The following is a 23,247-nucleotide window of genomic DNA, read 5'->3' on the forward strand; positions in this document are numbered from 1 at the left end:
AGTTCCTTTCAATCAATCGATAGACTTTGGGAATAGGACCCCCAAAATCCTCTGAGAATAAGATCTAATGAGAGGAGTTTGGGGTAAGGGGTCAAAAAGAGGTGAGAGGGTGTGAAAGAGACAGTTCAACGCTTTAGGTTGAATGGAGTCGGAAGAATCCCGGGGAGAATTGGAGGAAGCAGGACCTCAGAAAAAGAGGAAGAGACAGTGAAAACCTATCCTAAGGACCAGAGAGAGAAGGAAGCAGGAGTAGGAAAAGGAAAGGGAGCAGATAGAACTGGACACAGGCAGGCTGGGGAGAAAGCTTAGCCATTCACAGAAGAGGGAGAATTAGGAAAGTGGGAGATAGGGAGTCAGCCTGAAAAAGGAGTGGAGACTTGAGATTTGTTCTTGGCTCTGCCCCCAACTTGCTGTGTAATTCTGAACTCCTTTTTTCTCTCTGAGTTAATATCTTTGTCTTTAAAATAAGGAGGTTGAATTGAATGATCCCTAATCATTCTGATCAATAGCCTTCCAAGGCTAACGTTATATATTCTGCATTCTAAGGTCTCTTCTAGCCCTGATATTGAATAATCCAATGTCAAGTTTTTTGAGGAAAATATTTTGGAGTGCTAGGGAGGGGTCTTTTGGCCTGGTGACAATGAACTCCCCCTGCCCTCCCCCAAGTCAAGTGTGAATAACACTGTCTGCAGAAAGGGAACTAAGTGGTTAGGACTGTATTATTCAAAGTCTATCTGATATGAATAAGAGCTAGTACTTATATAGCTATGTAAGACTTGTAATGATTGACAAATATTATCTTGTTTTATCCTCACAAAACCCTGGGAGGGTGGGTGCTATTATTATTCCCATTTTACAGATGAGGAAACTGTGGCAAATAGAAGTTAAGTGACTTAGGGTCCCCATCCCATCCAAGGACTTTCTCATGGGGCTCAGACTGATCTGAGGCTGATCTGAGGAGAAAAGTCCACTACCAACAATAAAAACCTTCCAATCAAATCACCACTTGACTGCATGTCTGCTGTGTGTTGAGCCCTTTGCTTTGGGCTAAAGAAGAAATAAGGATGAATCTGCCCTCTAAGAACCCATTTACAATCTAGCTGGCAGGATAGGATTCAGTAACATGCAAAAAGTGACTAGTAATCCCAGGCAGGTTGTAACCAATGACTGTTTGAGAAGTAGAAAGAACCTTATTTTAAAGGAGCTAGAAAGGCCATTTGAATATAGTGTCAATGCAGCAAGAACCCTTACAAGGAAGAATGTCAGAATTTGAAAAGACAGTAGAACACAGAGTTAGAAGGGCACCTAAAACATGGGAGAATGTCCAAGAGGAGAAGAACCTTAGAATACAAAATTGTTTAAACTGGAAGGGATCTTGAACATAAAACATAGGATGTCACAAGGGGAAAGAACTTTAGAACATAGAATACCAACTGTAGAAAGGACCTAAGAATAGAGATTGCTAGAACATGAAGGGACCTTATAAATGACTTGACCCAATGTTTTCATTTTACAGAGGAGGAAACTGAGGCCCAGCAAGGGTCAGTAACTCACATAGCAGGTTAATGGCAGAGGCAGAACTCAATCAGGCCTCCTGAATCTCTGTTTAGGATCTTTCACCAGATACCTGAAAGAATGAAGTGTTTTCATAACCCAAAGAAATGGAGCTATTCTAGTGAAATGTGTGTGTGTGTTCTTCCTTCACTGCCAAAGAAGACCATGCCATCAGAGAAATGATGACATGACTTGACTTTGTTTTGACTGAGGGAAGGCTGTGCAGGTCACCAGCCTCACTTCTCCTCCAGAGTCATCTGAATCCAGTGACCAGATATTCATCAGGATGACTGGAGATGCCCCAGGATGAGGCAATTGGGGTTAAGTGACTTGCCCAAGATCACACAGCTAGTGAGTGTCAAGTATCTGAGGTTAGATTTGAACTCAGGTCCTCCTGAGTCCTGCACTGGTCCTCTATCCACTGTACCACCTAGCTGCCCTCTAGTGTAATAAAAGACAATTGGGTAGATTTTTTCAGGCAGCATCCCTAGTTGGAGTCCAGCACGTAAAACTGACGCCACAAAGTTGGATTCTTCCTCCACACCCTTTCCCCTTGACATTGTTGAGATGAGAGGGTATTGAGGAGTTAGGGTGGGGGGAGAATTCCTGGGTGGTTGAGCTCATCTAGGCTCTGTAGGGGGCGGAAGGGGGGGACGAATGATCATGTGAAGGGATGTGTGAGATCACGCAAAAAGAAATAAGCATCTTAGGGGAGGTGGTTGGCGAGGAGTTATTTAGGGGCAGAAACAATGGCTCACTGACCCATCTCCCATCAGTTCCCCAGCCCCATTCCCCTCCAGAGTCTCAGGGGAACAGTTACTGGTCTTTGAGGATATCCTTCTGTGTCTGGGAGCCCCAATCCAGCCTCTTCTCTCTCAAGACTTTGCTTCTCCCTCTCATTAACAATCCACCTTGGACCCATTAGACTGCTCTGGACTCAATTACACATTGGTTTAATGCTTGCAACCTTTGCATCCCAAAGGCTTTACCAGCTGTGTCTTTTTTAAAAAAAAGAACAACAATAAAAATAAACATTCTTTTTTGATTCCTCATTGTACAACCAGCTGGAGAGGAGAGACTCTTCCACTGACTCTCTGGGTGCCTTTGGGAAAATCACTTCCCCTCCCTGGGTCTCAGTTTCCCTATTTGTAAATGAAGGGTATTGAATTAGATGATCCCTAAGATCCCTTCCAGCTTTGATATCCTATGTTCTACATTAGCTCTCAGCCATCATAATCTTTCCTTTTTATGTCATGAATTTATTATTATTGTTGTTGTTAATAATGATAATTTCATTCTTCTCATCTTTTTAAATAGTGTTTCTATCGAAACAGTCCTGCACCAAGTCATTATACCATACTGCTACTATTCTTTTACATTTAATGTTCTCTGGCAAGAAAATAATTACTTTTAAGTCTACCAGAAAAAATCCTCGCACACTGTGGTTGTGGCTGTGCACAAAGTTCTCCTGGTTCTGCTCCTTTCACTCAGCATCAGATTATATAAATCCTTCCAGGCCTCTCTGAAGGTTTCCTGTTCATCATTTCTTACAGCACAATAGTATTCCATTATATTCATATACATTCAGCCATTCCCCAATTGATGGGCATCCCCTTGATTTCCAGCTTTTGGCCACCACAAAGAGAGCTGCTATAAATATTTTTGTACATGTGGAACCCTTTCCCATTTGTATGATCTCTTGGGGATACAGTCCTAGAAGCGGTATTGCTGGATCAAAGGGTATGCACATTTTTGTAGCACTTTGGGCATAGTTCCAAATTGCTCTCCAGAACGACTGGATCAGCTCACAGCTCCATCAACAATGAATTAGTGTTCCAACTCTCCCACATCTTCTCCAACATTTATCATCTTCTTGTTTTGTCATGTTAGCCAATCTGATAGGTGTGATGTGGTCTCTCAGAGTTGTTTTGATTTGCATCTCTCAAATCAATAGTGATCTAGAGCATTTTTTCATTTTCCTACAGATGGCTTTAATTTCTTCCTCTGAAAACTGCCTGTTCATATCTTTTGACCATTTATCAGTTGGAGAATGACTTGTATGTATTCTTGTACATTTGATTCAGTTCTCTACATATTTTAGAAATGAGTCCTTTATCACAGACACTAGTTGCAAAAATTCTTTCCCAGTTTTCTGCTTCCCTCCTAATCTTAGTTGCATTGCATTTGTTAGTGCAAAAACTTTTCAATTTAATGTAAAAAAAAATTAACCATTTTGCATTTCATAATGTTTTCTATCTCTTATTTAGTCAAAAATTCTTCCCTTCTCCATAAATCTGATAAATACACTATTCCTTGCTCCACTAATTTGTTTATAGTATCAGTCTTTATACCTAGATCATGTACACATTTGGACTTTATTCTTGTATATGGTGTCAGGCACAAGGACTTAAATAATTCTCAGTGGTCTCTTAAGGCAAAATGCCTTCCACATCCAGAGAAAGAACTATGGAATTCAATCGCAGAATGTAGCAGATCATTTTATTTTGTATTACGTTTTGATTGTTTTATGATTTTTCCCATTCATTTTAATTCTTCTATGCAATATGACTAAGGTGAAAATGTATTTAATAGGAATGTATATGTACAATCTATATAAAAATGTATGCCATCTCGGAGGGGAGGGAGAGGGAGGGGGGAAAAAATCTAAGTTATATGAAAGTGATTGTAGAACACTGAAAACAAATAAAATAAAAAAATTTAAAGAAGAAAATAATTACTTTTAGTAGCTGAATAAAAATATTGAGATGGCAGTGCCTCTTCTATAGGCTTATACCTCCCTGGGACAGCTCGCATAACACACACGAGGCCAGGGATAATATCCACCTCATCCTGTTTCTATGTGATTTTGATTTCTCCTGCTAGTCTCTGTATTTTGAAAGTTTTCATTCCACATAATTATGACTATTTAATATGGCAACATCAATTAAAAACATTATTAAATGTGTATGACCAATGCCATGCCAGGATGACTGTGGGCAATAGTCTTGTATATGAAAGCTGTCAGTTTCACTGCAGTTTATTTGTGGAATTCTCAAGATTATTTTGAAGTCTACATCTGTAACATGGGGGGTTTGTAGCTTCACAATTTATGAAAGATGTTGCACTTTCACTATATAATTTTAGCTACCTGATCGTCTTACTAGGTATTCAGTAGGTGCTAAATTTTAGTAGCTTGCAATGATGTTGCACGGTGTCTACCATTTTCTTATATAATCTGCACTGACTTAAGTCCTGGCTCCTAATGTACTGGTCACTGTGCTGAATACTTTACAAATATTATCTTCTTTGATCCTCATAACAACTCTGGGAGGTAGGAGCTATTATAATCCTGATTTTTACAGATGAGTAAACTAAGGCAAACAGAGGGTAAGTGACTTGTTCAGGGTCACACAGCTAGTAAATATTTGAATTTAGGTCTTCCTGATTCTAGGCTTGGCACTCAACCGAGTGCAGAATTGGTACTGATAACCTCTTCCATTTCTGTGAATAAATTTTCCTGACCTAGCCATTTGACACTTTTGTAGATATATTTTTAGTTTATTATAATCATCATTATCATCTCATTCTCATCTTTTTTTGGTCGAGTTCAGATCATTTTTAAGTCCTGGAATAAAACTGTAATTCATCTGTTTTTCTTTTACATTTATTCTTTTAGCAACATGTGGACAAAATAACAGTTTTATGGTTGGGTAAAAGTATTAAGATATTTTATTATTCAGGGGAAAATAACCCCTTACATTTGTATAGTGCTTAATAATTTCTGCATAGTACTTTATATACATATGTATATGCTACACGTGTACCACATGTATAATGCTACGTATAGTATAATTTACATATAGAACTTTATAATCTGTATGTTGTTCGGTGGATCAGTTGTGTCCAATTTTTTGTGATCCTATGGACCATAGTGGTCCCCATGAATGATGACATGCCAATACTATCCATGGGATTTTATTGGCAAAGACAATAGAATAGTTTGCCGTTTTTTTCTATAGTGGATTAAGACAAACACATATTTAGGGACTTGCCCAGGGTCACACAGCCAATAAGTGTCTGAGGCCAGATTTGAATTTAAATCTTCCTGACTCCAGGCCCAGTACTTTATCCACTGTCACCTAGCTGCCTCTGTAATTTGTATAGTGTTTCGTAATTTTGAGTCTAATTTGAGACACACGATGGCCCAATAGGGAGGTAAGATAGGTATTGTGATCCCCACTGTACAGATAAGGTAAATGAGTAACAGACAAATAAGGTTACACAGTGAGTTGGGGATGGATATGGGACTGGAAACTAGGCTTCCTGTCTTCCAGTTTAAGACTCCATCTTCTATGATCACACATATACCTGTTTCTGTGGGCATTCTTTTTTTCTGTGAGTATTCTCCTTTTTTTAAGACAAAGTTATGTTGAGAGAAGCTGAGATCTCAGTGATTTGGAGCTAATTCTTGCATAGTAGAAAGAGCATGGAATTTGGAGTCAGAAGATCCAAGTTCAGGCTCTGTTAAGTAAATAAGTTGGTCAAATAGCTTTCCCTGTTACACCCCCAGTTTATTTCTCTCTAAAAGGAAGGGATTGCATTCAAAAGTCCTTCAAATCCATCCTAGCGCTAAAAAACATCCAATGAGCTGCAGACTGAAGGTCTTGTTCAGGAATTGTCTCCATCATGAACGGTTCTCTCTCTGGGGTGGCCTTGAGTCACTTTTCAAACTTCAAGCATGGGATGAGTCACAGTGATGTCTTTCTAGATCTAGACCTCAAAGCAAATTTATCCATCCCAGGAAATGGTAGTGGGAAGGGGGTAGGAAGGATTGAGGAGATCAGACTCAAAAAGACATATGGTATCAGGTGCAGGAGGCCAGATGGCAAACTGGCCTTTGTTGGGGGGTAGGAGGAAACAGTCAATGAACTCTTCTCAGAGCCTAAGGCCATGGGAAAAAGCCGTTTTGGCAGCACTACATCCTTACCTCCACTGAGGCTAGAGCTCAGACAGAAAGGTTGATGCTCTAACCCTGATAACTGATCAGTTATGCTATCTATGGACACAACCCATATCTCTGTGCCTTTCCTCACATCATTCCCAATTCTCAAACCATCCCATTCCCATTCCTATCTGTCAACAACATTCCAATTCCTGAAGGTCCAACTTCAATGCTACCTCCTTGGGATTATCACCATTGCCCTCAACTCACATTTCTAAAATACCCTTAGGGTTGGTAAAGCACCTACAAGTTGGAAATTCTCATTTCATAGTTAAGGAACAGAGGTTCTGAGAAGTTAAATACCTTCCCTAAGGCGAGGTGGCACAGTGGATAAAGTGCCAGGATAGAAGTCAGAAAAATCCACCTTCTTGAATTCATATCTGGTCTTAAACAGTAGATGTGTGATCCTGGGCAAGTCATTTCACCCTGTCTGTCTCAGTTTCCTCATCTGTAAAATGAGTTGGAGAAGGAAATGGCAAAGCATTCCAGTGTCTTTGCCAAGAAAACCCCAAATGGGGTTGCAAAGAGTCAGACACAACTAAAACAACAGAACAACAAAAGGTTATGTAATTGATACCAGAGCCAAGATGGAAACCAGGCTTTCTGATGAGAGGGAAGTTAGTCTGGTGATCTAGTAGTCTTTCTACTATACCCCTTAGACTGTGAGCTCACAGAAAGTAGGAATGAGGTTTTAGTTGTATTTCTATCTTTTCTGGTACTTCACAAAGTGTGCCATACACGGTAAGTGCTGGATAAATACTTGTTGAAATGAAGACAACTGCTTTCTGTTAACATCTTAGAATCTTTTATGATGCTAGGAACTAGAGAAATGCAAATTGAAGCAGCTATGAGTTTTCCCTCATACCCATCAGGTTAGCAAAGATAACAAAAAGGGGAAATGACAAATGTTGGAGGAACTCTGGGAAAACAGACACATTAATGCCCTGTTTGGTAGAGCTACAAACTGGTCTGATGGGAATTTGAATCTATGCCCCCCAAGCTATTAAGCTGTGCATACTCTTTGACCCAGAAATGTCACTTATTTTAAACTCTCAAGAAATTAAATAAAGAGGAAAAAAGCTCATATGTACAAAAAGATTTATAGTAGTTCCTTTTCCACAAAGAAGTGGAAACTAAGGGCATGTCCATCTATTGGGGAATGGCCAAACAAATGGTGGTCTATGGATGGGATGGAATACTACTGGGAAAGGGTTGGTTTCAGAGGAACCTGGAAGACATATAAACTGATGTAGAGTGAAATGAGAAAATTCCAGAGAATAATTCATGAAGAGAAACAGCTCTCAAAGATTAAGAACTCTGATCAATGACATGACCAACCACAATTACAGAGGACAAATGAAGAATCATGTTACCTACCCTGACCGGGAAGTGATGGACTCAGTGTACTAAGTGAGACATATGGGTTTTTTGGTTTGACAAATTCGGTTATTTGTTTTGCTCAGCTTTGAATACTTGTTACCAGCATTTTCTTTTGTCTTTTTATTCTAAGGGAGGAGGTAAAAAAAAGGTAAGAAAAGAAATTTTTGCTAATTAAAAAATTAAAAGAAATATTTTAAAAATATGTAGGGATGACCTGAGGGGCAAACGGTCAAAATAAGAGAGTATTTTATATGTTAAAATAAGAAATATCCCACCTCTCTTTTCTGAGCCCCACTAAGCTATGCTTATCAGGTATCCAGGCCCTTCATGCTGTCTCAGGACCTTTCCTGCAGAATCTAAAAGACTTACATGTATTAATGCATAGGGGAGAGAGAAGAACCGAGAGAACACCGTACACTGTAACAACATTACGTGATATTCATCTGTGAATGACAGCTATTCTCAGCAATACCATGATCCAAGACAATTTCAAAGGACTCATGATGAAGAATGTTATCTGTCACCAGAGAAAGAATTGATGGCATCTGAATACAGACAGAAACATACTGTTTTTCCTTCCTTCCTTCCTTCTTTCTTTCTTCCTTCCTCTCTTTCTTTTTCTTCTTTCTCCCTCTCTTCCTAGGCGTGCTCTCTCTCTCTCTCTCTCTCTCTCTCCCTCTCTCTCTCTCTCTCTCTCTCTCTCTCTCTCTCTCTCTCTCTCTCTCTCTCTCTCTCTCTCTCCAAAATGACTAATATGGAAATGCTTTACATGATTACACATATTTAACCTGTATTATATTGCTTACTATATCAGGGAGAGGGGAAGAGAAAGAGGAAGGGATAGAATCTGGAACTCAAAACAAAAACTCCTCAACAAATATTTAAAATGTTTTTACATGCAATTGGGGAAAAATAAAATATTATTTTAAAAAAGATGGTCTGAGCTATTAATAGTATTACTTCATGAGGATACTTATAGTATTGTTTACTGTTTTCTTTCAATAAGATCAAAAATTGTTTTTAAAAAAACTAAATAAATAAGGCCTTTTAAAATCTTAGCCTCATCCTGGGCCCTGACTCTATCCTGTGTCCTATTTAACTGGACTTCAGTTGGCTATCCTCCTTAAGGGGAATCTTCTTCTACTCTTCTCTACTCTTGCCCATTATTTGGACCTTTCTAGAAAGGTAAGAACTCGTGAATCCAGTTATGAGCATGCAGTCAAATAGCTAATACCTTAGATGATACATTCAGGATCCAAAAAGCTCTCACCAGGTTAGAACTTTGGGCTGAATCTAATGAGATTATATTTAACAGCAATAAATGCAGTCTTATGTTGAGTTAAAAAATTAATCCCACAAATCTAAGAAGAAGACAGAGGAGGAGGAAAAGGAGGATGACAATGATAAGGAGAATGAGGAAGAGGATGAATAGGTAGGTAGTGGTTTGTCTATAAAGATCAGGGGTTTCTAATGGAATGTAAACTCAATATGAGTTAGCAGTGTGATAGGGTAATCAATCAAAGCTAACCTAAAATCCAAGGCTGCATTAGGAAGAATGTAGAGTTTAGGACTAGGTAGCTGAGAGTTCCACTGCACCCTTTGGCCAAACTATCTCTAGAATAGCCTATTCAGTCCCTGTTCAGGCTATTAGGAAGACCATAGATCAGCTAGGAAGCACCCAAAGATGGGTAGTGAGGATGGTAGGAGACCTTGAGGTCATGATATATCAGGACAGATTAAAAAGGGGAAAGGCTGGGGAGAACACATATTAAGCCCCTCCTGTATACCAGGCACTGTGTTTAGCATTTTACAAATATTATCTCATTTGATAAAGGAACTGGGAATGTTTATCCTGAAGAAGAAAACACTCTATGTTCAAGTGTTTGAAGGGCTGTCATGTGAAAAAGGGATTAGAACTTCCCAAGCAGTTCAAATTTGGCCTCAGACATTTACTAACTGTGTGACTCTGGGCAAGTCAGTTTGCCCTCAGTCTCCTCATATGTAAAATGAGCCGGAGAAGGAAATGGCAAACCACTCCAGTATCTTTGCCAAGAATCCCCCACAAATGCACATGCAGTTTCCACTGAGACCTTTAGTGTGTAAGGGAGCTCACTACTTATCGAGTAGGAAAGCTGCCTTTTGGGGACAGGTCTACCTATTTCCTCAGTGTTTAGCTGAGGTTGATCTTCCATGGCTCCTACATCTTGTTGTTCATCCTTCATTCTCAAAAAGAACCAGTGACATCACAAGGGTGGTGTCTTGACATGCAAGTGAATTGGATTTAAATGAGGCCGAGACGCACCACGTTGTCAGCCTCCCTCTCTTCTCCAGAGCCATAGGAATCTATTAGCAAGACAAAGGTCAAGAGAAATGGCAATGACCCATGAGTGGGGATAACTACTGGGAAGGATAAACCTTCTTGTGTTCCTAGTACAGCATACATTTGTAGTTTCTTTAAAAAAAAAATAGATCAGGGAAGTCTTTAATTTGGTGCTTGAAGGGACTTAAGCCCTTGAAGATCAAACTGGAGATGATTCTGCCTAAAGAGCAGTTCATTATCAAGTCCAACTTCCTCATTTTACAGTTGAGGAAACTAAGGCTGTGAGAGATTAAGTGACTTGCCAGCTAGTTAGTGGTTGAGGCAGGATTCTAACTCAGGTCTTCTTGAATCCATGTCTAGTGATTTCCCAATTGTTGACTGATTGCTCAAAGTTTCACAAAGTGAGTTGACAGCCAAGGTAGGATTTATCTCTAGGTTCTCATACCTCTGTCCTGTGTCCATATGGCTTAGGTTTCTGCTTGTGGAGAGTTGGGACCCACTGGGATAATGTTTATGACCTCTGTGAAGAAACTCCTGTGGAGTCATCTCCTATACCCTTGAGTATGAGCCAGACTTACCAAAGAAGTGTGTGATTTCAAGAGTACTTGGAAAGCCCTAATGCTTCCATAATTTCCCTTTAACCATCCCTTATGTTGCGTTTTTGTTTCCTCATTGCTTCAGCTAAAGGCTTCTTCTTCTTCTCCTTCTCCTCCTTCTCCTTCTCCTTTTTCTTCTCCTTTTTCTTCTTCTCCTCCTCCTCTTCCTTCTTCTTCTTCTTCCTCTTCCTCTTCCTCTTCTTCTCCTCTTTCTCCTCCTCTTCTTATTTTCTATTTAAAGGAAGATTCTTCAAGAGAAGTCATTCTTGGTCACTGCCACCTGAGTGTGAATGAGGGACCCAAGAGCAAGTCTGAAAGTTGTCTTGGGAAGGTAGAGAAAGAAGGCCATTTCTTTCTATGAAATAGAAATGAGGAGACTGGTGAAGAAGTAGTGTGGTAGGATTTAGAATTGGAACTTTAGAGCTAGACGGGATGTTAGAAATTATCTAATCCAACACCTTCATTTTATAGAGCAAGAAACTAAGGTCTCAGTAGGGAAAGAAACTTACACCTCGGTAATCTAGAGGGCAGAACTAGGATTCTAACCCATAGTGCTTTTCAATTTCTATAGCACTGAATAGCTTAAAAAGTACATTCCTCATGATAGCCTTGTAAGGCAGATGATGCAAGTATTTCTATTTTCCAGGGAAGGAAACTAAGGTAGACAGAGGAAATAACTTGTGCCATGAGTTAGCAACCAAGCCAGCACTCAGACCCAGGTGTCCTGCTTCCTAATCCAGGTCTTTTTCTATACAAATTGAGGGCCTGGAGGCCATTTCTGAGCCTCTTGGCTTTCTTTTGGATTAATCCTTCAAGGGGGACAGAGGGCAAAGGACGGTCAAAATGGTCCAGATGTTACTAGAATGGTCACTTGATATCCTTCCTGGAACATTTTTCATCAAGGGGAGGGAGTGGGGAAATGGGCTGGGCATGACTGGTCAGTGGAAAGAGAAAGGGCCATGAACCCACCATGACTTCAGTGTCAAGAGTGATTTAGAGAGAATAAGAGCCTTGGTCAACTGATGCCTCCCAGGCAGCCTTGTCCCAACTATAAAAATGACTCACTGGATAAGCCTGGGTTGCTGAGAAGAGCAGAGCAATGGTATGCATGGGAGACCAGTGGTGGGAGTTCTGATCCTGACTCTGCTTCTCATTCACTGTATCGCCTTGGACAAATGACTTTCCCTCTCTGGACTCTAGTGTCTTTTTATGGAAAATGAAGGGATAAGGGGCTGAACCAGATGATCTCCAAGACTCCAAGGGTGTGTGATTCTAAGATGTGAACCCAGTTTTCATGTGCTGTTTTTCATCCTTTGTTCTCTAAAAGGACCAATGAAATCATGAGGGTGATGTCTTGACTTGCATGTGAACTGGATTTAAGTGAGTCAGAGCTGCACAGAGTCATTAGAGTCCAGTGGCAAGACAAAAGTCAAGATGACTGGCAACAACCCAGGATGCAGTGGGTGACCTTGACCTTTTTAAACTAAGGTCTTTCCCAGATCTCAGTTTGTCTGAGGCAACACCCATTCAGTGAATAAGGGCTAGGTAAGGATTGAGACAAAAGATGGCCTCATTTGTCATTGAACAAAAAAATCAGTCTAGGAGGGGAAGTACCTCAGAGTTTCTGGCCAGAACAAGTCTGTCATAGGGAAGACAGATTAGACTTGTAAAGTTTGGCTCCACAGGAGAAAAGCACGATCAATGTGGAGGAAGTTCTGGGAAGCCAATTTCAACTCAATATAATAGGAAGAACTTCCTCTCTCTTCAAGTGGTCTGGTCATGGAATAGAATGTCTCAACAAGTAGTCAGTTTTCTATCACTAAGAGTCTTCAAGTAAAAGTCTATCACTAAGAATCTTCAAGTAAAAGTTATCAAGGATGTTGCAGAGGGGAATTCCTTCTCAGAGAGGTGTTGAACCAGATGCTTTCTGAGTTCCTTTCCAACATTAAGGTTTTATGGCAACAGTGGTGTCAGCATAGACTTACTACCAACAGTGCTGCTGCCCTTCTCCCAGATTGTCAGGATAATTTATCAGGTCCAGCAGAATATGACAGAGATTCATCAATTCACAGAATGTGAATTCCAGACTTAAAAAAGAGACTTTAGAATGCAGGGCATAGGATGTCACAGAGCTAGAAAGGACCTCGGAACATTTGTAAGGCATGTATTAAAATGAGTTAGTATTTGATAAAGAGAATTTAGCATGTCAGGGGTGGAAGGGAGCTTAGAAGAACATCAGAGACAAATGGTACCATGGTATATAGAAAGACAGGGCCCCTGGGTCCAAGTCCACCTTTGATACTTTTACTAGTTATATGACCAGGAGTAAGTCATATGATCATAGATTCATAGCTGGAAAGGACCTTAGAGATCCTTAAATCTAACCCCATCTTTTTATAGGTGAGGAAACTGAAACACATAGATTCTAAGTGACCTGATCAAGGTAACATAGCTAGTATTTGAGGTGGGATTTGGGACTTGAACTCCAGGTCTTCTTGACCCCAAGCCCAGTGCCCTATTATGCCATGCTGCCTCTAGACAAGTCACTTAATGTTTCTGAAACTCAGTTTCCTCTTCTGTAAGATGGAGGCAATAATAATTGTAATACCTACCTAACACGGTGGTTGTAAGAACCAGTGAGGTAATATATGTAAAGCATTATCAAGTCTTATAAAGCTATAGAAATCTCTTCTCCTCCTTCTTCTCCTCTTCTTCCTTTTCTCCTTTTCTTCTTCCTTCTTTTTATTCTTATCTAGTGCTCATTTTTCAAGAGATTCTTATTGTTATCTAGTGTTCACCTTTCAAGAAACTTAGGATCTTTCTGGATATTATTCTTTTATATTATGCAAATTATTTCACAGGTAAATACAATGATTGCTTTTTTAATTTATCAAAAGTATTAAGGTATAACATCATTTGGTATAAGTTCGCCAAAAAAATCAAATTCAGGACAATCTAATAATAAACAGAATAGCTATCATTTACATGGGTTTTTAAGGTTTGCAAAGTGCTTTAAAAATATGATCTCATTTTATCCTCACAACAATCCTGGGAGGTAGGTGCTATTATAGTCCCTATTTCACAGATGATGGAACTGAAATAGAAAGAGGTTAAGTTACTTGCCCATCGTCACATAGCTAGTTAAGTGTCTGAGGCCAGATTTGAACTTAGTTTTTCCTTAGTTTTCTAAGCCCTGTGCTCTATCCACTGCATCACCAGCTGCCTAGATGACAGCAAAGATGTGTGCCTTCTCATCCAATTTTTACATGATTTTGATTTCCTCCATTATCTTGAACGCTTTTCTTTCCATCTAGTTTGAAGATAGTGTACATTCATCATGGTGACATCAATTAAAATGTTTTTAAATTTTTGTGGATCCATGTTATGTTCAGGCAATTATAAGCAACAGTTGTGTTTATAATAACCCTTCGTTTCCAGTCCAGTTTATTTGTTGAATTTTTAATGATATTTTGGGATCTGCATATGTAGTATAGGGATTTATGCATCTGTTAGTTTATGAAAGATAAAAAAGCTTCTGCTGGCCACCTGAATGGGTCTTTCTAGTTACTTGATGTATGTTAATGTTTTTTATAGCCTGCAGTGATAAGTTGCACAGTTTTTCCCTTTCCTTGCATAATCTGCACCAATAAATAAGTCTGGGCTCCTTAATGATAACATTGCTGTAATCTCTGATGGCAATGACCAGATCCTTAATCACTATCATAAACCCCTTCCTTTCTATAAACAAGTCTGCATGATTCAGCCATTCATTCAAGGCCCCTTTGTCCATTTAAGGTGGATGCTGCTCAAAGAATTGATTCTACTGTTGGATGTTGATCACTTAATAAGCTCCATCCTGGTAGATTACTTTGGGTTCCGTTAAACAAATCCAATGGTTTGTACTGATTACAATTACTTGATGAATTGTATGTTAGTTCCAGAAGTATTATGTAAATTATTCATTGATTTGTCAGGTGCTCTGAGAGCAGAGAATCAGAGATTTAGAGCTGGAAGGGACCTTAGAAGCCATTGAGTTAAACCTCCTCATTTCACAGATGAGGAAATTGAGTCACAGAGTTGTTAAGTGACTTGACCAGGATCACACAGCTAGTAATTTTCTGAGGCAGAATTTTACTCTGGGTCCTCTTGACTCCAAGTCAAAGTATTCCTGCTATAATATCAATTCTCTTCCTCCTTTTTAATGGAGAAGTGTTCATCTTTCTATAGCTGCCTTAGGGATAACAGTTCATTAATACTGTGGGTTTTTTGGTCATTACTGTTAATAAATGTTAGAGGTGGAAGGACTTTCAAACACAAGCATCAGAGCTAGTAGAGGCATTAGAAAAGAGAATACTGAAACTAGCAAAGATGCAGAGATTACTCACCTAATTCACACCTGGTCCTATTTTACAGAGGACTGAGACCCAGAGAGGGAAAGTGAGTTGCTGTAGATCACACAGATAATAACAAGTGGCAAAGCTGGGATGAAAGCATGTATGCCCTGACTTCTAGTCCAGCACATTTCCTATGCCACCACATTCCCAGAAACCTCTGCTTTAAAAGAAATTAGGCAGCGATGGTCATGGAAATGTTAGGAGTCTGGAAAAGATTCTCTGGGAGAAGATAATAGGAATCAAGGAGTTTTACTCTGGACAGAAAGTGGAAAGGTGGATTTGATGAGGGCCATCCCAGGTATGAAAGCTTATTCCATCTGGAAGAAGAAAATGAAGTAGTTTCTGGCTTCTAAACCTCACAGAACAACAATAACAAATAACATCACATTTCTTTATCTTTTTAAAGCTTACAAAGTGGTCTATTCACCACATCCATGTAAAGTAGACAATACAATTATTCCTTTTTTGGGGAGGCAATAGGGATAAGTGATTTGCTCAAGGTTACATAACTAGTAAATGTCTGAAGGCAGGTTTGAATTCAGCTCCTCTTGACTCTAGGACTAGTGCTCTACCCACTGTGCCACCCAGCTGCCCCTAATTGTTCCCTTTTTGTAGATGAGAAACCTGTGCATTAAAAAGATTAAATAACTTGTCCATGGTAACAAGAATACTTAGAGTCAGAAATTGAGCCCATTTCCCTAACTCCAGGACCAGCAATCCTTTTATCAGATCACCGCATTAACAGGAGGGACCACAGACAGAGACCATTAGCTAGAGATAGATTCAAGGGCAAATCTAGTCTGGAGAAGACCATTTTATCATGTTCCAGGAGCCAGTTAGGTCCATATCTCTTCCTAAAAGGGAGATCATAGGATCCCAGAGTTATTGATATAGAGGTGAAAGGGACAACAAAAGTTGTCTTCTCATCCCTCACCTCTACAACACAGGAGAAAAAGCCAAATGAGAGATCTGAGTTTTAAGTTCTATAGTTTGACATGTGTCACCTTGGACAAGTCATTTCCTCCTCTTAACCTCAGTTTTCCCAATCCATAAAATGAAAGGGTTGAGCTAGATGATCTCTAAGGTCTATTCCACATCTAAATTCTATGTCTTTGTGATCCTTTCAAATTCCACAAACATCCATTGTGCCTACTGTTTGTTGAGGACTGTTTTAGATACAAATCAGCATGGAAGGAATACAGAGACAGTGTGGTACATTGGAAAGAGCATTAACTCTTTTGTTAGAAACCTTGGGTTCATAAGCCAGATCTCTTGCTGCTTCTATGACTTGTGGAATTGTGGATACAGTGGAGTTGGGAAGATTTGGGATCAAATGCTGCCTCCCGACAACTTACTAGCTACATGATCCTGGGCAAGTCACTTAGCATTTTATTTCATTTTCTTCATCTATAAAATAAGTGGGGTGGCCTGCAAGCTCTTTTCCATATTTAAGTTTTGTGATCTGATGATTTATGGCTTCTGGTCCCCAACCTGACGGGGAGTCAAGACATCTAGGTGTTTATTTTGGGCTTGCCATATAATTCACTCATGTGACCTTAGGCAAGTCATTTCCCTTCCCTAGGACTCATTTCCACATCAAGAAAAAAAAAGCATGATCCCTTTTCTTTCCTACCCTACAGGGCTGTGGTGAGATGTGATGAGATTCGGAAACCCTCTGGAGTATTTCAAGTCGACCGACACAGGAGGGACCACTCCAATCACCGCCAAATCCCCTTTCCCAGATGCTATTCCCTTGCGACAATGTTGGCTCTGCCCCAGGGCTTGGGGGGAAACCCCAGCTGGGGCTCTTCCAGTCCCCTCAATTAGCCTTCAAACAATCAGGTTCGAAAGCAAACAAGACCCCATTTTACACCCAGGCCTGACTTCCCATCCCTGGGAAGCCCCAGCATATTTCAAGGGAAATGGATCCATCTGCTTCTCATTAACTCACACTTAAGTCATCAAAATGTTGTTTTGTAAGAGACACTTGAGTTCCAAGCAGCCTTTCTCAAGTCTTTTTGTCTTCGAAACAGAAAATTGCATTTTGCCAGTTACTAATGATTCCTGAGCCGAGGAGTCTCACGTCTGACCCGGGACCAGGGACCCAGGAGGCTTCTATGGGTATGGGCTTGGCGTCATCCTAGTCTCTTGCATAAGGCACACACAAGTCATTTCTTCCGAATTCAGGTTGGTTTCTGACCAGATCAAACCACAGTGACATTTGGGGGCTAATGCTCGTGTGATTAAGGGGAGGGGAGAAACGAGAGAGTGGAAAAAGCCCTGGATTCAGAATCAGGAGACCTGTATTCAAGTTCTAATGCTACTATTAACTTAGCTACTTGAACTTCAGCTAGTGACTGAACCTCTGTGTGCCACAATTTCCCCACTGTGACAAAAAGGGGGCTGGGGTTAGATGATACTGACATGGTGTAGGAGGAAGGGCACTGAGTTTGGGGTCAAAGAGTCTGGATTTATAATCCCAACTCTGCTTTTCTGGGTGTCCATTTCTTAACTATTAAATGAGAAAGTTGGGTTAGATCATAACTAAGAATTCTCATAGCCTTAAATCCTGTGATCTGAAAGTCCCTCCCAGCTCTGACGTTCTATCAGACGACCAGACCATAAAACTTACAGAGGTAACACACCTAATGAGTTCCCTCCACAACCAAATCCTTTTGTTAGAGGTAGGTAGGTGATGGAATAGATAGAACTCTTGCTGGACCTCCAGTTGGGAAGATCGAAGCTCAAATCTAACCTCAGATATTTACTAACTGTGTAACCCTGGGCAGGTCACTTAACCTCTGTGTGCCTCAGTTTTCCATTTCTGTATAATGGGAGAATAATAGTATCTAACCCTTAGGGTTGTTGTGAGGATAAAATGACAAAACGTTTGGAAAAGTGCTTAGCACAATGCCTGGCACAATAGTAGATGCTTAAAAATGCTTGTTTTCTTCCTTAGGATTAATGGAATCTGGGTATTCTGTGTGTTTGTGTGTATATGTGTGTGGGGGAGATTCTTGAAACATTCTTGAGGACAATATGCCAGTCAAATGAAAGACAGCTTAACTCTCCCTCCCAAAGGATGAGACAAGAAATATTGACAACTCTAAGGAAAGTGGAATGAGAATTCTTTAATTCTTATTGCTATATTTCAGAGATAGAAGAGATCTTAGAGTACAGAACACATCAGAGCTGAAAAGAATCTTAGAGATAATCCAATGAATCCTCATTTTATAGATGGGAAAATGGAGGTCAAAAGGGAAAATGACTTGTTCAAGCTTACACAAGTCAGTGAGAGAGGCAGAACTAAAATGTAGTCTCCTGTCTCTCAGTCCCTGGCTCTTTACCCTGGGTCTTGCAAAGTTGTCAGTTGTAACACCAACCTAATTTGCCATCCCTTATAATACCCTTGCCTTCTCTAGGCTGCCTATGCTACTATATCCATATCTATATGTATCTATATCTATCTCTCTATCTCTCCCTATTTCTATCTATCTCTCTATCTCTCTCTATATATCTGTATTTATCTCTCTATCTCTGTCTCTATCTCCACATCTTTCTCCATATATCTATATATCTCTATCTCCACCCATAAATTTATATCTATCTCCATACATCTATATATCCATTTCTATCTCTATCTCTGTATCTATATAATTCCAGGCTTAGGTCCATTTGGTTCCAACCTACAAACCTCATCTGTTCAAAACACCCCCTTTGTTGCAGGCAGACAGATCTCTGAACAGTCCTTCCCATGTACAATACCAAACTGATGACTTCCCTGTTGTTAGAATAATCCAACTCCATTATCTCCCTTGCAGGGCTGTCTGAGGAAATCAATCAACAAATTTTTATTAGACACTTGCTGTTTGCCAAACACTGTGCTAGGCAGTGGGGATACAAGGACAAAGGATGAGGTAATCACTAGTACTTTATAAAACTAAGAGTGCTAAAGAATATGGATTATTATTCTTATGCCAGTCCACCTTGATCTCTCTCTTTTTCTCTCCCATCCTGTTCCATCACTCTGATAATAAGTACTGCCATTTCTATAGCACACTAAGGCCTATAGACTCCAATTGCTCCCAGCAGTCTTGCACAGTGGGTAGTACAAGTATTAGTTTACAAAGAGTAAATTGGGCTTGAAGAAAAATAGTGACTTGTCCAAGGTCACACTGCTCATAAGTATCAGAATCAGGATATGAACCCAAGTCTTCTGACTCCAAGTCCAAGGCTACAGCTACTGCATGATACAGTGGAAAAGAGCAAAATTGGGTTTGGAGTTAAATCACAATCACAGACCTGGGTTCAAAGCTTGTGTCTATCAATAGAACTGATGACTTCTGAGGTCCCTTTAAGTTCTAATCCATGATTCTATGATCATGCTGCTTCTCAAGGTACAGCTCATGCCTCATCTCCAGGAGGTTTTCTGTGACCACTCACTCTCTTTCCCAATGACCACTCTCTCTATTCAGTTTCTATGGCCCTGCAAAATCCACAAGATAAGTCAACAACAAGAGTTTGCTAAGGACCTACCATGTACTAGGAACTGTTGGGCATGGCTCATACATGTCTTTGGATGGTTTCTGACTATTTTTGAGTGTTAGTCTTATCTTTTCAAGTAGATTGTAGGCTTCATGAGAGTAGGGATCATATAAACTTTGTCTTATCCATCAGATAAAGTTATGAGAAAGACAACTCCCATGATACCTTGTGCATAACAGGTGCTTAGTTATTATTAATAATTACTTTCATTTCTATAAGTACTTTTAAAATTCCAGATCAATTTCCTCACACCAGCCATGTGAAGGAAACAATGCCAGGATTGTTACCCCATTGTACAGATGAAGAAACTGAGTCATAGAGATTTGAAGGTCTAATGGAAAGAATGCTGAATCTGGAAAGGCTGAGTTCACATCCTAGCCCTGCTATTTATTACTTGCATGACTTTGGGCAAGTCATTTAACCTCAATGGGCCTCCTCTATACGATAAAAAAGTTGAACTAGTTGATCTCTGAAGCCTTTTATAGCATCAAATCTATGGCCCTCCGATTTCACCAGTCACCCAGTGAGTAGATAGAGGGATGACTGAATCTAGGTCTAGCATTGTAAATGGTCTTGACCTTAAGTGCCAACACACTCTATATTACACCATGATGCTATATTATAACACATTAATTAATCTCCCACCCCCATGTGACAGGCACTTGTGATGCAGCAGGTTCACAATCCTTTGATCTGTTTTCTTGAAATAAGGCTGCCACATTATACATAATGGCATCTTATATATGTATCCAAACTTCCACACCTGATTCTAATTAAATTCAGACATACCAAGTATTTTCTCCTGTCCTAGGCACGTTGGCAACTCTATTCCCCTGCTGATCACAGATTCTCGTATAGAAAATACAAAAACAGGAACCACCTTCTTCATTTCTTTCAGCAGTCATTCTTGAAGTCAGTAATGTATGTCCCAATTACCTCTCCTCAATTCAGCCCAGTCAACATAGTGGAAAGAGTGCTGATCGTGGACTCAGAAAACCCAGGTTCCAGACCTGGTTCCACTATTTCATGGACTTAAAAGTGATTTTAGCCAATTCCCCTCTTTAGCCCTCAGTTTTTTCCCCTATAAAAGGGAAACAATTGTCCCTGTCTTGCGCATCTCAGGAGAAGTAAAGAGAATGATGAATTTAAGAATATTTTATAACTAGAAAATGCTATACAAATGTGAAGAATTATTACTAACCTCCAACTCATCTGCAACATTTAGAATCCCCATTCATAGAATGTAGAATGTCAGAGCCTGAAGGGCCCTTAGAACATAGAATATTAATGCCATACGGACCTTAGAATACAGAATCTTAGAACTGTAAGTGGCCTTAAAGATCTGGTTTAGTACAACTCCCTCCTTTTCCATATGAGAAAATTGAGGCCCAGAGAGGGGGAGGCACTCACCCAAGATCACTCAGTGAATTAGCAGCTAACCTGGTACAAGAACTAGGGCTCCTAACTCCCAACTTAGGGCTCTCTCCCTTGAGCTACCCTGCTTATCTCTTCCTTATGCTGGATGCTAGGGACCAGCTCCCTTGACTCTGGGCCTGCTTATAGCAGATAATCTTCAGCAAATTTGTGTTCCATGTTTCCCTGATGGACTGGAGGAAGGGATGAGGAGGGTTGAGGTGAGGGAAGAAATAAGGATGTGAAAAGAGAGAACAGGTCCTGGATCCCCTTCCCAGTTGTCCCCAAGACCAGGGACCATACCTTGTTTCTTGCTGTGGTTTAGGGCGAACATCTCCACAGCGTCCCCGAATAGCAGCAGTGTGAGCAGGATCCAGGGCATCTGGACAGCAATCGTGGTGGGCAGGGGAAGAGTCAGATCATCCAGTCGGCGGGTGGAATGGGGGGAGGCTCTTACCAGATGCCGACAGAGAGCCAGAGGGAGGGAGAGGTGGCGGTAGAGAAGGGGGCCTCTAATGTGAGGGGCTCACCCAGGGGGCTCTCACCATGCCCTCAGTACCAGCGGGCAAGTCTGACTCTGGAGGGGACTCTGAAGGGACCCAGAACTCAAGGTGGCATGGAGGGTGGGGTAGCCACAGGCAGCTGGCTATCAAGCGCCTCTGGGGGGCATGGCCTGGAGGGCCGTAGAGAGGCTATGGTCAGCCTGTTCTCCACATCCCCTGGCTTTATAAGCCAAGCCTTCCTCCAGTCCACTTCCCAAGGGGAGAAGTTGAGCCACCCACCCGGCTCCCAGCCACCCCTCAGGAGGGCAAACCTGGGACCAGACTGGCTGCTGTTGGCTGTTCTTCAGTCAGGCTTGGCCTGAGCCCCCCGTCCTGCTGCCTGCCCGCCTGAGGCGGGAGCCAGGTTAACAGTAGGAGTGTAAGAGACCACTGAACTCAGATGATGGGGTGGAGTCAAGGAATTGGGGATTTAACTCTCTCTCAACTGAATTAGAAGAGTCTCCTCCCCAGCTCCCTGCCTTGGCTCCAGAGCAGTGTGTCTGTTAGTCACAGTCTAGCTGTGGGTGCTCCCTCCCTACCCCTTCTCTCTGTCTCTCTCTGTCTCTCTGCCTCTCTCTCTGTCTCTTTGTCTCTCTCTCTCTCTCTCTCTCTCTCTCTCTCTCTCTCTCTCTCTCTCTCTCTCTCTCTCTCTCTCTCTCTCTCTCTCTCTCTCTCTCTCTCTCTCTGTCTCTCTGTCTCCCCCTCTCTGTCTCTGTCTCTCCCTCTTCCTCTCCGTGTCTGTCTCTCTCTGTCTCTCTCTCTTCTCTCCATCTCTACTGTTTCTCTTCTCTCTGTCTCTCTCTTCTCTCTTTTGTCCATTGAAGCTCATCCGTCTCTTCTATTTCTGCCTGTGCCTTTGTCTCTTCTGCCTCTCAGACTCATAGACCATTTGATTACCGTCCCCCCACACACTTTATTTTGACAGAGGAGGAATCATTATGTAGAGGAAGGAAATGACTTTCCCAAAGTCCCACAAATAACTGGTGACAGAGCTAGGACTCCTGCTCAAATCTGACTCCCAGGCCAGTGCTCTACTCCATGGGTAGGCTGCTCCCTCTCTGTTTTCTCTATCTGCTTCTCAGTCTGCTTGTCTCTCTCTCTCTGGCTCTGTGCCTATGTCTGTCTCTGTTTCTCACTTGTCTATCCTTGATCTGTTTCTCTTTCTCAGGTTCTCTCCCACCTGTCTGTTTCTATTTCTGCTTCTCTCCTACCTTTCCATCCCTCTGTCCATTTGCTTCTGTTTTGCTCTGTGTATCTCTCTCCTCCTGTGTATCTATATCTGTTTCACTTTGCATATGTCTGTCTCTCTTTTAGCCTTCCTGCCTTTTGTGTTCATCTATACCTCTGGTTTTCTTTGTGTGCGTATCCCTCTGTGCACCTGCTCTGTGTGTGTGTGTGTATGTGTGTGTGTGTGTGTTCATCCCTGTCTCTCTCACTGTCCCTCTGTCTATTCCTTTCCCATTAAGAGGAAGGATGAAGCAAGCCATTTGGACTTCCTAGC

The 23,247-nt window shown here is 41.0% G+C and overlaps 1 protein-coding gene across 1 annotated transcript in view; it reads right to left on the reverse strand.

Annotated features, from left to right (window-relative positions):
• The window catches only part of RSPO4 (R-spondin 4), a 44,515-nt gene extending 22,422 nt beyond the window's left edge, over window positions 1–22,093 (reverse strand). Inside the window, exon 1 of the mRNA XM_072631693.1 lies at window positions 21,508–22,093. Within this exon, the coding sequence (XP_072487794.1) occupies window positions 21,508–21,586 (79 nt within the window). The 5' untranslated portion in view covers window positions 21,587–22,093. The remainder of the gene's footprint in view (window positions 1–21,507) is intronic.
• Window positions 22,094–23,247: the final 1,154 nt, after the last annotated feature.

This window comes from Notamacropus eugenii, chromosome 1, assembly GCF_028372415.1.
Source record: "Notamacropus eugenii isolate mMacEug1 chromosome 1, mMacEug1.pri_v2, whole genome shotgun sequence".
Lineage (NCBI taxonomy): Eukaryota > Metazoa > Chordata > Mammalia > Diprotodontia > Macropodidae > Notamacropus > Notamacropus eugenii.